Below are 16,291 nucleotides of genomic sequence, written 5' to 3' on the forward strand. Positions count from 1 at the left end.
CTGTGCGAGGAAACTGTTGATACTGTGAGTGATGTTGTGATAGACTTTGTGCATGAGAGTAATAATAGTTTGGAAAAAAAAGAACCTGAAGCCACTGATTACTTACAAAAACAATTAACTAAACTTCGGACTATAATTAATCAGCAGAGAAAAAAAATTCGATCCCTCCGCGCTCAATTAAACCGCAAAAAAAATCATTCTAAACGCGTTAGCTTCAAGAGTAATCGTAAAACATTAATAGCTGTAGCTGATCAATTTTTCACGGATAAAAAAAAATTTTTCTTAGTAAAAATGCAAATTCGACATACAACTCGGCGTGTCTGGACCGATGACGAGAAAAATTTGGCATTGTCAATTTATCAACGTAGCGGTGTTACAAGTACTTGCGTAATTCTCTAAAAATGGCTCTTCCGTGCGTTACATTAATTCAATCGTGGCGAAATGATATTAAAGTAATAACTGGCTCCAATCCTTCATTTTTTTTCAAATTACAAAAGAAAGTGGAAAGTATGAGTGTATATGAACGGGATTGTGTTTTAATGTGGGATGAAATGTCGATGAAGCAGTGGTTGGAGTATGATTCGCGAAATGATATAGTTTACGGATTTACTGATTTAGGGTCATTAGGTCGTAGTAATAAAATAGCGAAAAGTGTGTTAGTGTTTATGCTCAGGGGGTTGTCTTTCTCCTGGAAGCAACCAATTGCAATTTTTTTCACGAAAGGGTCTGTGCCTAGTGCAGATTTAGCTGAATTGGTAAAGGAATGTGTGGAGAATGTGTGTGATATTGGTTCGAAAATAAGATTTATGGTATGTGATCAAGCTAAAAGTAATCAAAGTGTATTTCGAAAATTGAATGTGAGCGCAAATAAATTATTTTATGAATGGAACGAGAGTAGAATCTTTTGCGGTTACGATGTGTGTCATTTAATTAAGTGCGTTAGAAATTCACTTTAAATAATGATTTAATGTATAATGATGAGATAATTTCTTGGGAGGCAATCAGAGAGCTGTACCAATTAGAAAAAACAAGTATTTGTCGAGCCGCCCCGAAATTAACAGACCGTCATTTAGATCCGAATCCTTTTCAAAAAATGAATGTCAAATTAGCCGCGCAAATTTTCAGTCATTCAGTAGCTGCCGCTTTGAGAACCGGTTTTCATAGTGGTCAATTAAAACATCCGTCATGTAATGCAACCGCGAATTTCATTGATAGAGTGAATAAACTTTTTGATTGTTTAAACGCGCGAACTGTCAACGATAAAAATCCTATACGCTCGGGACTATCAGAGAAGAGGCCGTTTGTAATGAAGTATTTGCAAGATGCCTCTGAATGCCTCTCGAAATTATCTCTTGCGAACGGTGCCAAATCACCTGATTGCTTTGAGAACTTCGTGTTAACAATTAATAGTATTTTGCAACTTTGGGACACATTGAAGAAAGAAAAGGTTAGCTACTTATTAACATCTCATCTTCAGCAAGATCCATTAGAAAATTTATTCGGTCATTGGCGCAATTCACTGGGATCAAATGATAATCCAACAGCAAAGCAAATCATGGGTTTGGCGCAGCGTTCAATGCTACTTAAAGTTGAAGGTCCTCCAGATGGCTCTAATTGTGAAGATGATGGCGGAAATTTATTGTTAAGCGATAATAAATGTAAAATTAGCGAGATTGTTATGCATGAAAGTATGAGTAATGTGAATGTAGAGGGATTGGCTGAAGCATCGTATTTGTATGAGAGTACTGATGATAGTGTTTACGACATGAATGATAATACTTTTCATCAATCCAATGATTTACCATCAAGTATTGTAACAATTTGTAATAATTCCATTGAAGAATGCTCAATTCAATATGTAGCAGGATATCTTGCTCATCGATGTATCAAGAAATTTAATTGTATTAATTGTGTAATGTCCATAATCAAAGAAAATCAAAATCTTGAAACATCGGGTGCGGCTTTGATTTTGTGGAGAGCATTCAATAGTACAGAGGAAAATCAATTAGGTACCTTGAAAGTCCCCACAGAAGAGTTTTACGTAATTATATCTAACGGATTTAAATTATTTGATAAGCACGTGAAGCCAGTTCTGCACAAAACACAGCCTCGTTATCGTTTTTTGAGAATATTTGAATCATTGATTGAGCTGAGTTGTCCGGAATGGAATAAAAATAGTTGTAAAAAGCATTTTCAATTTATGTATGAAATTTTTAGTAGAATTTTAATTTTTTATAATTTAAAATGAATGTCGACGGAAATTCGGGATAACTCAGTGAAAAGAAAATCAGGGTATGAGAAGCCCAACAGAAAATTGAAGAAATTGCGACATGAGTGACATAACGTGTTGTAAGAAATTCATTGTAATGATGCTACTGGAGGGATAATGTAGCAGTTAAAAAATGTTCAGTCTGTAAAAAAATGTGATAATGTTGTTGGTAATTTAATATTTATACAGATATTTATGCAGTTGTTTGTAATTTCAATATTTTATTGTTGTAAAATCATTATTACATTTGGTTTTTCTTTTTATAGATAATTTATGTATAAGAATGTTGAAATAATAGAACGAAAAAAAATGTAAAGTTAATTAAATTATGAATGAAATCTGTAAAATTTTGGTGTGTATGAAAGAATTATAGAACACGTCAATAGACATGGGTTAGAGAAACTTTTATTTTTTTGCAATTATAAATAGGAGTTTAAAAATATTTACTAACAAATAGAGTAATTATTTAGGTCACTAATGAATGAATAATGTTATATAATTGTTATATTTCTATGTTCTTATATGTGATTGATTAATTGATCGAAACTTTAAAAACTAATTATTTATTAAATTAATGTGTATGGAAAATAAGACATCGTGTAGAAGTGTAATAGATTAGTAAGGACATTTAAATGTCTAGCAGAGATATTTAAATCTCCAAAACATTGGAGCGTCAGTATTTGGTGCTTAAAAATTTTGACGTCCTGCGGAATAGGGATCTGCATAGGTGTGGAAATAAAAAATTTAAAAATTCAAAAAGTGACAGTGGACTCTAGCAGCCTAAGGGCGAGTGGATTGATTCTACACCATAGCAGATTAATTTTATTGCGGTCACACAGGTATGGACTGTGTACACAGGAGGACTGTATAAGCACTGCGTACAGTGCAATACGCGTTGAGCGCCCGCACTGGTGTAGAATTTATTCATTCGATTAAAGAATGCTGATTTTTCAATTATTTCTAAAATAAAGAAATTTTCTACTTCGAGACCAATGCAGATCACTTTTTCAGGGGACCTTTTAATTGATTAAAGTTTTGGAATCGGACAATTCAATAAATTAAAATGTATAAGAAATAGATAAAAATTTTTTAGAATAGAGGAATTATAAATAACAATGTCAATATATAATTAGAGATAAATAAATTTAAATATTCATAGTTTAAGAAAGGATATGTAAATGTAGAATTCTAATTATCTATTTTTTTTAACTTCGATATTGAATAGATTTATTAAAATTGAAAATTTAAAAAAATATATTTTTTTCTATCTACTTTCATATTAATATTGTTTATACATTGATAAATTATTAATTTATTACGTTTTAATTAATAATCATTTAATTTTTTCATAGATAATTATGATTAAAAAAACAAAAAAAAAATACATCTAGCTGGACTCGAACCCGAGACGGCAAAAGTAATAACCGAGCGTGCTACCGCTGAGCTACGGGATCATCATGAATATAATTTCATAAATTTATATTTCAATAATGATAAAAAGGTGGCTTGCCCATTAATTAAAGTACTTTTTTTATTTAATTGATATTCAAGTGCTAAAAAGCTGAAAAATAATCGTACATCCATTTTTTTTGTAATATGTTGAAACAAAGGAATATACTTCCGCTTCATTCACTCGGGTCGACTGCTTGTCGACGACTGCTGCCTGTTACATCGGCAGCTATCTTAAATTCACCCCTGCGACACCTGTGGTCGGAGTTCGTACTAAGGTGCTCAGGGTACGGCCTAAATGCCCTCTGTAAGCTTCTATAAGTGTCTGTATTCGCTGGTTTAGGGTTCTAGTGGCACAAGCGATAGGTAAGTCGGTTTGAATTTCTTTATCTTTTTCAGTGACGCTCCGTACTTGAGATAGTACTGCACCGATTGCCAAATGACTAGCATTAGTAAAGAAGATAAATTCTTTTGTGAAGTCTGGATACATGAGAATTGGTTCAGCGATAAGTTTATTCTTTATTATTTCGAATGATTTTTGTTGTGTGCTCGTCTATTTTAAGCTAGCGTTTTTCTTTAATAAAGTAGTCATCGGTTTAACTATATCCGTAAAGCTTTCAATAAAATGTCTGTAGTAACCAGCGAGTCTGAAAAATGATTGAATTTCTTCACGTGTTTTAGGGACTGGAAAGCTTGGAATAGCTGTAACTTTAGCGGAATCAGGTTGCACGCCTGATTCGGACATTTTATGTCCCAGGTACATTATATATTTGTTTTAATTTTTTATCTCTTTTTTTCACTTCATGTTGAGTTTTTTTTCTTAGAATTCTTTCTTTTTCTATCGTTTCTTCATCTTGATAAGGTTTCATTCTTTTCATTGAATTTTGTTTCGTAACGAAACTACAAAATTCGAAGAAAACAATGTTACTTTATCAAGATAAATGAAACGCTTCAATCTTTTGTTTTTTTTTTCGTTGTTACAGGCGTTTAGTCGGCTATGTTGATGATATCATCAGCATCAAACCTGTGGGGAAGATGGAAAAAAAACTCTACAAAATAATTGTTAACAATGGTTCAAACCGTCGCGTTCGAGTTTTGTTCTGGAAGGATTTCGCATTAGAATGGCATTCTCAAATCACCAGCAACGTTGTAAGTGTATTTTTTTATTTCATATATGTATGTTTTTTTCTTTATTTATTTAAATCTATTCGTAATTACATAGAACTTTGAATTAATTTCAGATTATTGATATTAATCGAGGACGTCCGACATTAGTAAATCAAACGTATGTAGACCTATCCGACGGCTTGGCACCAATGGAATTAACTGTTGTTAAATGCACGAAAGTCAAGTTGGGTCCAACTTATTCAGCCAATGCAGCTACACCGGTGGTAATTAAAGAGATTTCAATTCAAGATTTTTAGAATAGAACTGAAAATGCATTTTGTAAGTTAATTTGTTTTATAATTATTTTTCTTTTCAATATTTGTCATACAGTACTTTGTTATCAACAAAAAAAATTTTACAGATATTACAGCCTATGTAAAAGTAGTATTTGAAAATATTACTGCGGGTGGGTCATCATATGGTTGCGGTTTAATTGCTGATGAAATAACAAAAATTGTAATAAAAATTGCGGTATTCGATCAAGATAAAAATATTAAAGTTGGAAGCACTGTCAAGATTCTCGGATCAAAAAAAGAAGATAAAAGTAAGATTAATTGATTCTTTCTTTTATTATTTATAAAATTTTATTTGTAAATTTACAAATAGAATAAATTTTATATTTAAATCTGTTTTAGATGGAAATATGTTTATCCAGGTCAACGACTCCAATGATATTACCCTGATACACGAAGATCCTGTAGATAAAAACAAGATTCGTGGTTTCAGGACTCCTAAAAGATCATACCGTTCACCATTAGCTGTTCTTGATGACGCAAAAAAACAGAAAACAATTAAAAAAACTATTTTTTTTTAAAGAAAAGATTGCGGTTATATATTATTATAAGTAACAATGACAGTATTCTTGCAGTATTCTAAACTAACTAATTACTAGATTACTAAAAAATAAGAAGAAGTAACATGTGACAAATAATAAGACTAGAATACTTATAATAATAATTAACAAGTAATTAAAATATAAATGATTATAAAAATGTAATAATATTTAAACTAAATGCAAATATTTATGATATAAATATTCATTGTAAAACATATTTTTCTTAATAAAAATTCTACGTGTGTAATACATAAAGATTAAATTAAATTTTATGCTTGACAATAAACTAAGAATAAAGCAAAGTACATTAAAAAAAAAATTCGATATGTCCGGTCGGTAACATCAAATTGTAATTATTGCGTCTATTAACATGCCAGACCTGTTGAATCTTTCATCTTTGCACGAGATTTCATTGAGTGTGGACGTATCACGTGGTTTGATTTTTTTTGTTTGGTTATTTCTATCAAAATGAATTTTACTTCAAATGAAGAAATAGATGCGTATTCTGCTCATAATTTTTTCACGTGAGTTAGTATTTTATATTCTAACAATGTTAATATTTTTGAATGTTATTATCTTTAAAATAATGGACATTTTTGTCTTAAAATTTTATTGATTCATTGCTTTTGAATCTTTAACAAAAGAAACATGTAACAATTCTATAAAATTTGCAGACAAAAATATAATTTTATCAATGTAAATAAAACACATGAATATTTGTTTTTTTTTTTTATATGTGGACCATCAACAGTGATTTGGTTGGTTACGTTGACAACATCGAAAGCATCGTAAATATTGGACCAAATAATAAAAAGCTTTATCGAATTATCGTGAATAATGGTTCTAATCGTCGCGTTCGAGTTTTGTTTTGGGATGATCACGCATTAATATGGCATTCTGAAATCACCATGAATACTGTCAGTATAAATACATAGTTACAATATATTCAATATTTAATAGTTTATTTATAATTCGATCATTTATAAATTGCAGGTGATTAATATTACTCATGCATATGCGTTATTGATCAATCAAGTTTATGTAAATCCAGCTAACAGATTAGCACCAATAGAGTTAAAAATTACTGACAAATCAAGAATTATATTAGGTCCGATTCACCCAATGTGACTTCAAAAAGACTATACATAAATAATAACAAGATAATAAATAATAAGTCAGCTTAAAATACTCAATGATGATACTTAATGAGAATAATGTCAATTACTAATGTATATTTACTTACTTTATAAAACGAATTTTTATGTGTTTCATTCAAATCATTGCATGTTATAAAATAGATATTTCTCAATAAAAATGCAATTTTATAAAATAATTTAAAATAAATTTAATTTTTTATATTTGAAAAAAAATTGACGATAAAGCAGAGTTCTTTACATAAAATGACAACATACCAAAAATCATATTTCGATAATAAGGTTGGCATCATAACAGCAAATGTTTTTTCTGCAAAAAAAAGTACATTTGCTCCGTCCAGTGACATACATGTGAATAATTACTTTTTCAAAAAGAGCAATAAATATTACTAATATCATTAACAATAAGAGTTTCCTGATTTTATTGTACACATCATAAATTTTAGAATCACCCAACAGATTGGTGAATACTAATGCACAGTACAGGTAAAAATAAAAAATTTATATTATGAGGTTAGATTGAATGCCATTTAATATGATTGTATCATTAAATCTTCATAAACTTTTTCTAATGTATGATTAATGTTTAATCAATAATTCTCTTATGGATTTCATCATTAAATCAGCTTCAATTCAAGTAAAATCGATAATCACCGTTTATTTCATGTGTAAGTATTTTTCCATTTATATTTCAGATGGAAATTCTTGATCCTTTTTTTCAATAGCATATACAATAAATTAATTTATTTAATCTTAGGTTTCTCAAAAATTATCAATTGAGATTTTATTAATTCGTTTGTATGGTTATTAATAATTTTTAAATACCATCTGTCATATTAATTGTGTAATTAAAATTAATACATACAATACATTAACTCAAAAATTATGCATAATAAAAGGTCAGATAGAATGTCATTCGATCCAAGTAAACTTTATCAAATATTTTAATTGTACTTATCTAAAAATTTCTTCACAGACGTAATTCAATTAAAAAATATTGAAACATAAATCAAAACATCATCAATTACACCGAAGACAAGGACCATAGGCATTTGCAATTTATTTTTTTGGTAAATATTTTTTTTACGAATTTTCAAATAAAGCAATACTTGATACAATTTTTTATTTTTTAATTTCATAAGATAATAAAATATTAATCACTAAATTTTATTTGATCTTAAGTTGATTGAAATACCATTGATTGAAAATTTCTTAATCTGTTTACATTATTCATCAATAATTTCTTACAGATTTTTTAACAAATTATTATTACGATATCATCACGTATTTTTAAATTATGGCTTAATTTTATTTCAAAATTTGTTTCAAGTATTTAATTATATTCACTTGAATATGGATGGCTATGAAAATAATGGATCTTTTTTTACAGGGTTCCAGACACATCAACAAAAATTTAAAAATATACTCGAAATCTTGGAAATAAAACTAAAATAGAACTTTATTATTAAAAAATTTAAAGAACTTAGAAATATAGAAAATATATACATTTTTTGGAAATTTAAGAAATATCTGCAGACTTATCGGTGTGTTTTGAAAATTTATATCAAAATTAAAATAAAAACATAATAAAAATCATATAAAACTTTTAAATAATCGCGAAATTGTACAAATTGATGGAGCAGGACTAAATAAACACTCACAATTTTTATTATTTCCGATTAATTGAATTCTTTATACAAATCCAAATATTGTATCTTTAAAGACTCTTGCACAATTCCATCTATTCTTTTCTATAGAAATATTGAAATAAACCAAACTTTTTCTTTACATAATAAATTTCTATCCATTAGATTATAGTTATTAATTAATTATTAGTCTATATTTGGTATTTGTTCTATTTATAAAATGCCACGTAGAAAAATATATCGTACCCCTGAAGAAGAAGTGGAACATAAACGACTTCAATGCGAAAAACGAAGGAAAAAATATCATCAAAAGCGTATGCTCCAACAAACTGTCTTTGATACATCATCTTCACACAATTTTTATTCTCATTCTTTATCTCTTGATCATTCGTACAATGCATCTTTGCCAGAAACTGTTAATCATGTATTACTGGATCATTCTTATGATGTATCTTGGAATAATACTGAACCACTTATAGATTTAACTCTTGAGACTACTTTAACACCTAACAATCATAGTAATATTAATAATAATTGTAATAATAGTAATAATAACATTAGTAATGATGATGATAATAATGATAATGAAAATAATAGTAATGATTTTATACAAAATAATCATACATTATATTCTCATGATGCTCTACCATTAGTAAATTTGACAGATGAAACTAATCAAGTAATTAACAACAATACCAATGATAATAACATAATAACAACTCAATCTGTTTCTACTGCAGCCAATAATAACAGTTTGTCAAATGTATACGATTCATCCTATTTCTATACTATTATACGTAATATTGAAGAAAATTACATCGGAAAGATGGATATCATTTGTATTCATTATAATGCGAAACATTTTCCTGATGAAAGAGTTACCAATAAAAAGAATTCTTTTAATGACTGTTGTCATCATGGTAAAGTAAAACTTGAACCTCTACCAACCACCCCAACATTACTACAATCATTGTTTGAAGGTAATCATCCAAAATCAACTAATTTTTTTCAATGTATTCGTCAGTTCAATAATTCTCACTCCTTTGCTTCATTTAATGCTAATCTAATCAATTTTAATAATCAACGTAGTGGTCCGTATTGTTTTAAAATACAAGGACAAGTTTACTATCAAATTAACACAGCATTATATCCAGATTCAAGTACAACTCCTGCATTTGGTCAACTGTTTATTTATGATGAACAGCAAGCAGTTCAATTTCGATTACAAAATAACGTACAATGTGATATTGAAATTTTTGAACTATTAGATTCTTTGATGAGACAATATAATGCATTTGCTAAATCTTATCTAATGATGAAAGAAGTAATTGAAAATGAGAAAAGAAAAAACAACAATATCGAACCTGAATTACATTTATCATCTACATTGAAACCCGGTGTAGATCGAAGACGTTATAATCTTCAAAGAGAAAATGAAGTAGCTGCTATCTTTTCAACGAATGCTAATGGAGACATACCAGAATTCTATGTTTCTATTATAAATAAATCAACTAAAACATTAAAGCATATAAATACTATGGACCCTAATGTAGAAACATGGGTTTATCCATTATTTTATCCATTTGGTACTCAAGGTTGGTATAAAGATATCCCTTATCATCAAGCAAATGGGAAAGTAACTCGAAATGATTATTATAAATATCAAATAGCTATTAGAGATGGATTTAATATTTTTTCAATGGGTCGTCGATTATTTCAACAGTGGATAGTTGACGCTTATGTTAAAGTAGAAAAAGATAGAATGAACTTTTTTAGATACAATCAGAAACAAATTCGTTCCGAAACTTATGAAGGTTTATTAGATTATCTACATCATCAAGCAAATAATGATGGTAGTAATATTGGAAAAGTATTTATACTTCTATCATCATTTATTGGTTCACCTCGAAATATGTTACAAAATTATCAGGACGCTATGGCAATAGTTCGAAAATATGGAAAACCAGATCTTTTCATTACAATGACATGCAATCCCAATTGGCATGAAATTAAAGAGAACCTCTTACCCAATCAAACGCCATCAGACAGGCCAGATATTGTTGCACGAGTATTTAATATAAAAAAGATAAACTAATTGATTATATACTCAATAAAAAACTCTTTGGAGAAGTTTCAGCATATATATATGTCGTTGAATTTCAGAAACGTAGATTACCCCATATTCATATGTTACTTACATTACACCATAATTACAAAATAACTACTCCTAACATAGTTGATCGATATATCTGTGCTGAACTTCCGATTCAAACCGAAGATCCCACATTATATGAGATTGTTACTAAAAATATGCTTCATGGTCCATGTGGGGCTTGGTGTTTAGTAAACAACAAATGTTCAAAACACTATCCGAAAGATTTTTGCAACGAAACAACTATGGATGCAGACGGTTATCCTCAATATCGTCGTAGAAATTCTACTATAACATTCACACGACGTAATAGAGATATTTTCACTAATCAACATGTTGTTCCATATAATAATGTTCTATTGAAAATGTTTAACGCTCATATTAATGGCGAAGCTGTTTCCAGCATAAAATCTGTTAAATATCTATATAAATATGTATATAAAGGTCATGATCGAGTGGTAATTACTGTTACTGGTACTACATCAAATTTAAATGCATCTCAAACAAATAACAATAATTCAAATGTAATAAATCATGATGAAATAACTGACCATATCGACAGTCGCTATGTTGGTCCAGTTGAGGCAATTTGGAGGATACTATCAAAACCACTACAAAATAAAAGTCATGCTATTACACGATTACCGGTACATTTACCTAATCAACATACTCTTACAATTACTGCTAATCCAACTCAACAGCAAGTTATGGATGCTTTACAAAAAGATTCAATGCTCATAGGTTATTTTGCACTAAATGCACGTGATCCACAAGCTAAACAATATTTATATGTACAAATTCCGAGTTACTATGTTTTTAAGAAACAAGGAAATACCAATATCAAAAAATGGGAAAGACGTCAAAAAAAATTCACTGTTATTGGTAGAATGTACTCAGTTAGCCCAACTAAAATTGAATTATTCCATCTTCGATTACTTTTAACCACCGTAAAAGGAGCAATTAGTTATGACGATTTAAAAACTGTTAATGGTAATGTATACGATACTTTCACAGATGCATGTTTAGCTTTAGGTCTTATTGAAGACGATGATGAATGGAAACGAGTTCTACATGAAGCGGAAATATGGATGATGCCTCGACAATTACGCGATTTATATGTACGTATAATAATGCATTGTAATCCACTTCATCCAGAAGAACTTTGAGAACAATTTAAAGAACCCATGTCTGAAGATTATATACATAATTTCGGAAAAGTAATTGGAATACAAAAAGCCTATAATTCAATTATTTCTCATCTCGATAAAGAAAATTTCAATCTATCAAATCTTCCAAACATGCCACCAATTACAGAAATAGAAGAAATAGATGATCAACTACCAGTAGAAACAGCATATGAGAAAGGTAAAGAACAATATGACAAATTAAATGAAAAACAAAAAGAAATTGTCGATTTCATCATAGATATTGCAGAAAATAAAAATAATAATAAACCTAATTGTATATATATAGATGGACCAGGAGGATCTGGAAAAACATATATTTATACAACTTTATGTTATTTACTTCGCAGTACCAATAAAAACGTATGTACAATGGCTTATACAGGAATTGCAGCTACATTATTACCTAATGGAAAAACCACACATGAAACATTTAGTTTACCTGTCCCTATACATGAAGATTCTAGCTCAAATATAAAACCAAATTCAAAGCAAGGCCAGTATCTCAAAAATATTGATGCTTTCATATGGGATGAAGCTCCTATGGCTCCTAGATATGTTTTGGAAGTAATAGATCGAACATTGCGTGACATTACAAACGAAGATTCCCCGTTTGGTGGGAAAATAATGATTTTAGGTGGAGATTTTCGACAACTACTTCCAGTAAAAAAAAATTCTACTCGAAATGAGTTAATTAACTTATCAATAAAATTTAGTCCTCTCTGGCATAATTTCCATAAATTCTCACTAATACAAAATATGCGTGCACAACCAAATGAAATTGAATTGATTCAATTCTTATTAGACGTAGGTAACGGAACTTTGAATGATTTAAATGATAACTTTTGTATTCCAGATCGATGTATCGCATCTAATAACATTAATATTGTAGATAATATATATGGCTCCATAATTGATAGACATGAATTCAACGAACTATCTAATCGTGCAGTTCTTACAGCGCGACATATTGACGTTGACAGAATTAATAAAGAAATAATTAGATTATTAGATGTAAATACCGAAAGAATATATACAAGTGTCGACAGTACAGAAAATTGTGACAACGAAGGAATTAACGATGCTATATTACCAGAATATTTGAATACCTTAAATCCACCTAACTTTCCTCCTCATGAACTTCAATTTCGAGTAAATACTATACTAATGGTGATCAGAAATCTTAACGTTAGTGAAGGTTTATGCAATGGTACAAGATTACTCCTTTTAGAACTTAAAACTAATCTTTTAAAATGCAAAATATTAAATGGTGACAAAGTGGGAGAAATTGTATTTATTAATCGCATTACTCTATACTGCGAAAATATCTACCCTTTCACATTTAAAAGACGACAATTTCCCGTTACATTAGCATTTGCTATGACAATAAATAAAGCTCAAGGTCCAACATTCAATAAAATTGGTATTGATTCAACCAAAAATATTTTTAGTCATGGTCAATTATATGTGGCACTTTCAAGAGTCCGATCCTGGGATTCACTTCAAGTTTACCTGAATGATCAAAGACTAAATAATTTTGTCAAAAATTACGTATTCACAGAATTATATCAATGATCTATTAATTATAAATATGAAATTATAACTTTCAATCATACACTTCGATATAAATTTTTTTTAGAACTTACACTATTCAAAATATGTTTTGCAAAGTTCTTATAAATGATGGCAGAGCGCGTGCGAAGCGCGCGCCACCATGATGCTAGTACCAATAAACGATAATTACACACTCTCAAATCGTAGTCACTAAAACTGAATGGCTGTCACCTACACGTTACTTAATAATGACAGAATTTTAATTAAGAATCACTGAATGATAATTAAATGACTAAAAAATTAGCTCAACTTGGTGCGTTCAGTATTATTGACCTCCAACACGAGCTCAACACGCTTCTCAAGTCAAGCAAGATTATGATTGTGCACGTGGCATTAGCTTATCATGCAATGGAAAATGGATTTGAATTTGATTACTTGAATTTACTAGGAAATGTCTAGAAATATTATTTAATTTCCGTTTTAGATAAATAGCTGAATGATTTCTGTTACTTTAGATATCACAAACTTCACAGATTGCCTCAAGAAAATTAGATTTAGATTAAATGATTTAGAATGTCTTGTTAACGGGGACAAGAACGGAAAAATAATGGTGACAGAAACTTCATTAGCCGAAGAGGACACCGAAAATTAGTCAAATGAGTGTCTAGATTGAAAATGATTGATTATAAGGTCGATTGGTTATCGATCTAGTCCCAAGATGGTCGCCGAAGTCAAATCAACGAGCGTATTGTTTCATAATTAATATAATTTCTATTTGTATGATTCAGGGTTACACCTTTTGATTTATATACTTTAGATGTCGAACCACCAGGCTTTTGTACGATGTATGCATGAAATTTCGGGCCACCAGAAATAAAAGATTTTATGTAACTGCCTGTACCTTAGCTCTCTAGCTCATCAGTTAAATCACCAAGATAGCTGTTTCAAAATCTGTACTATTTTTATTAGGGATATAATAACAGAGTTAGTATCACAATACAAAGCGCGAGCGCCTAATTTTCTAGATAAGGATATAACTTCAACTGGGCTTGGGCTGTTGCGTAAGCTGCTACGACAACATTTGTAGTAGGGTGTGCCTCGAGAGCTTCTTTTTTCTGTACGTATGACACTTACAAAATATCATTATTAACGCAGTATAAACTTGTGATATCGATCTCAGGATTTGTCAGTAATTCCATAAGCTTAACATGATTATTTACTATTTCAGTTTGGGTAAAATTTTCACGTTGCTCAAATTTACCCCACAATAAATTTAGAAATAATTTTGCAACTGATCGCAAATCGGGATTATGTATTATTTTTTCCCTTTCTAATTTAATGCCTTCAGCTTTTTTATAATTTTCTGGATATAATTTTGGTCAGTAGGATTTCTACATTGTTTTCGCCAGCCACTTGCTTGTTGTTTAATTTTTAATAAGGTGTTAATATCATCAGTAAAAAGATCTCGAACGTCTTTTCCACGGTTATATTGAATCATCCCATATTTCCACATGATACATATAAAACTTTACAGCTTTTTTTCTATGGCTTTGCGTATTTTATCAATGACCAATGTACCATGTAATACACGGTCGACTATATGATTATGACATCAGTTACCCCGATTCATTGTTTTAGCACATGTTCTGCATAATACAAATAAGAGTTTACCGTAAAATCTTGCCGGTACAACAGGATATAAAAGGTCTCGGGGTGGTGAAATAGTACATTTTACAAGCCCTTTAATCTGATCAAAATTATTCTTATTTTGAACAATTCCATCACATTCAATGCAGACGTATTGTAGGGTGTCCAACGGAAAATTTACCTGTTCTGCACACGTAAGGGTAGAGTACACATACATCAACATATTTTACTTTTTTGGATCCATTAGCACTGTGTAATGATACAAAATTTTATGTACGCCCACCAAAGAAAGCATCACTCGGTTTAAGAGGTGTATTTTGTAATAAGGGGTGAGAATTAATGGATATTTCTAAACTAGGATTACTTTTTTAAAACTGCCGAAAGTTACATTCCTGCTACTCAATAAGAGTATACCTTGTTGAACGTGGTCGGTTTGAAGTAGCCCTCGTTAATTCTAAGCGTTTATCAAATGTTTTGTCTGTACGAAGTTGTTGATCTCTGTTTACGAGATAGCATATTGTACAACCATGCCAATAACAACCATGGAATTAAAATACAATTTTTTCCTGAGTCTCTGGATTATGATAATAACTGTCAACTAAAGTACTACAAGGTAACCGGATCTGACCATAACATCACGGCATGCAAACCCCGAGACGGTGTTAGTTCCGTCCCGACTCCAAGTGGTCAGGCGCCACCCAGGGGTACCACAAGGAATGCCGTCACCAGAAGAACGGACGAGCTCCGTCTTTTACAACTAAATCACGAACGCTCATTCACAAGGCTACGCAGTTAGAAGATTTGGCCAAGCCCTAGTCGCTTCAAAAACCCATAAACGGGAAAACCCCAAATCGGCTAATGTCGTAGTTAACCCTCTTCTTGAGATGCTCTATATCGATGAGCTTAGTACTGGACACTGTACATGTGCTCTCATTAAAGGGCTGGGTTATTCGTTTAACGCTATTCCACATTACTGCTAGTTCAAGGATCCAATCGAAGTTCACACCGAACACTTACCAAAGGTCTTGATGATTCTTAAAGGCAAGCAAGTTCTTATCTGTATGGATGCGAACGCCCGATATCCTCTGTGGTCACCGGACTTCGACACCAGAGAAGAAAAGCTTGCAAATTTCTTTACCGAATTCAGTCTGAAAGTTCTCAACAGAATCGAAGAAGGTCCCACATACAGCTCCCCAAGAGGAGAATCGTACATAGACGTGACCGTAGCTACTCA

At 30.5% G+C, this 16,291-nt stretch overlaps 2 protein-coding genes and 1 long non-coding RNA gene across 3 annotated transcripts; all 3 read left to right on the forward strand.

Annotated features, from left to right (window-relative positions):
- The first annotated feature begins 7,514 nt into the window (after positions 1-7,514).
- On the forward strand, positions 7,515-8,325 carry LOC118065270 (uncharacterized). Its single transcript, XR_004690152.1, has 3 exons — positions 7,515-7,542; positions 7,851-7,944; positions 8,265-8,325. It is a non-coding gene; the product is annotated as an uncharacterized lncRNA (long non-coding RNA).
- Positions 8,326-8,740: 415 nt separating this feature from the next.
- On the forward strand, positions 8,741-11,838 carry LOC118065276 (uncharacterized). The gene is made up of 3 exons (XM_035080446.1): positions 8,741-9,056; positions 9,174-10,588; positions 10,684-11,838. Exons 1-3 carry the CDS (start codon positions 8,741-8,743, stop codon positions 11,836-11,838), a joined length of 2,886 nt encoding a protein of 961 aa, XP_034936337.1.
- An 18-nt stretch (positions 11,839-11,856) lies between these two features.
- LOC118065277 (ATP-dependent DNA helicase PIF1-like) lies at positions 11,857-13,431 on the forward strand. Its single transcript, XM_035080447.1, has 2 exons — positions 11,857-12,472; positions 12,713-13,431. Exons 1-2 carry the CDS (start codon positions 11,857-11,859, stop codon positions 13,429-13,431), a joined length of 1,335 nt encoding a protein of 444 aa, XP_034936338.1.
- Positions 13,432-16,291: the final 2,860 nt, after the last annotated feature.

Source organism: Chelonus insularis, unplaced genomic scaffold (assembly GCF_013357705.1).
Source record: "Chelonus insularis isolate UGA/USDA-ARS -01 unplaced genomic scaffold, ASM1335770v1 contig_28_pilon, whole genome shotgun sequence".
Lineage (NCBI taxonomy): Eukaryota > Metazoa > Arthropoda > Insecta > Hymenoptera > Braconidae > Chelonus > Chelonus insularis.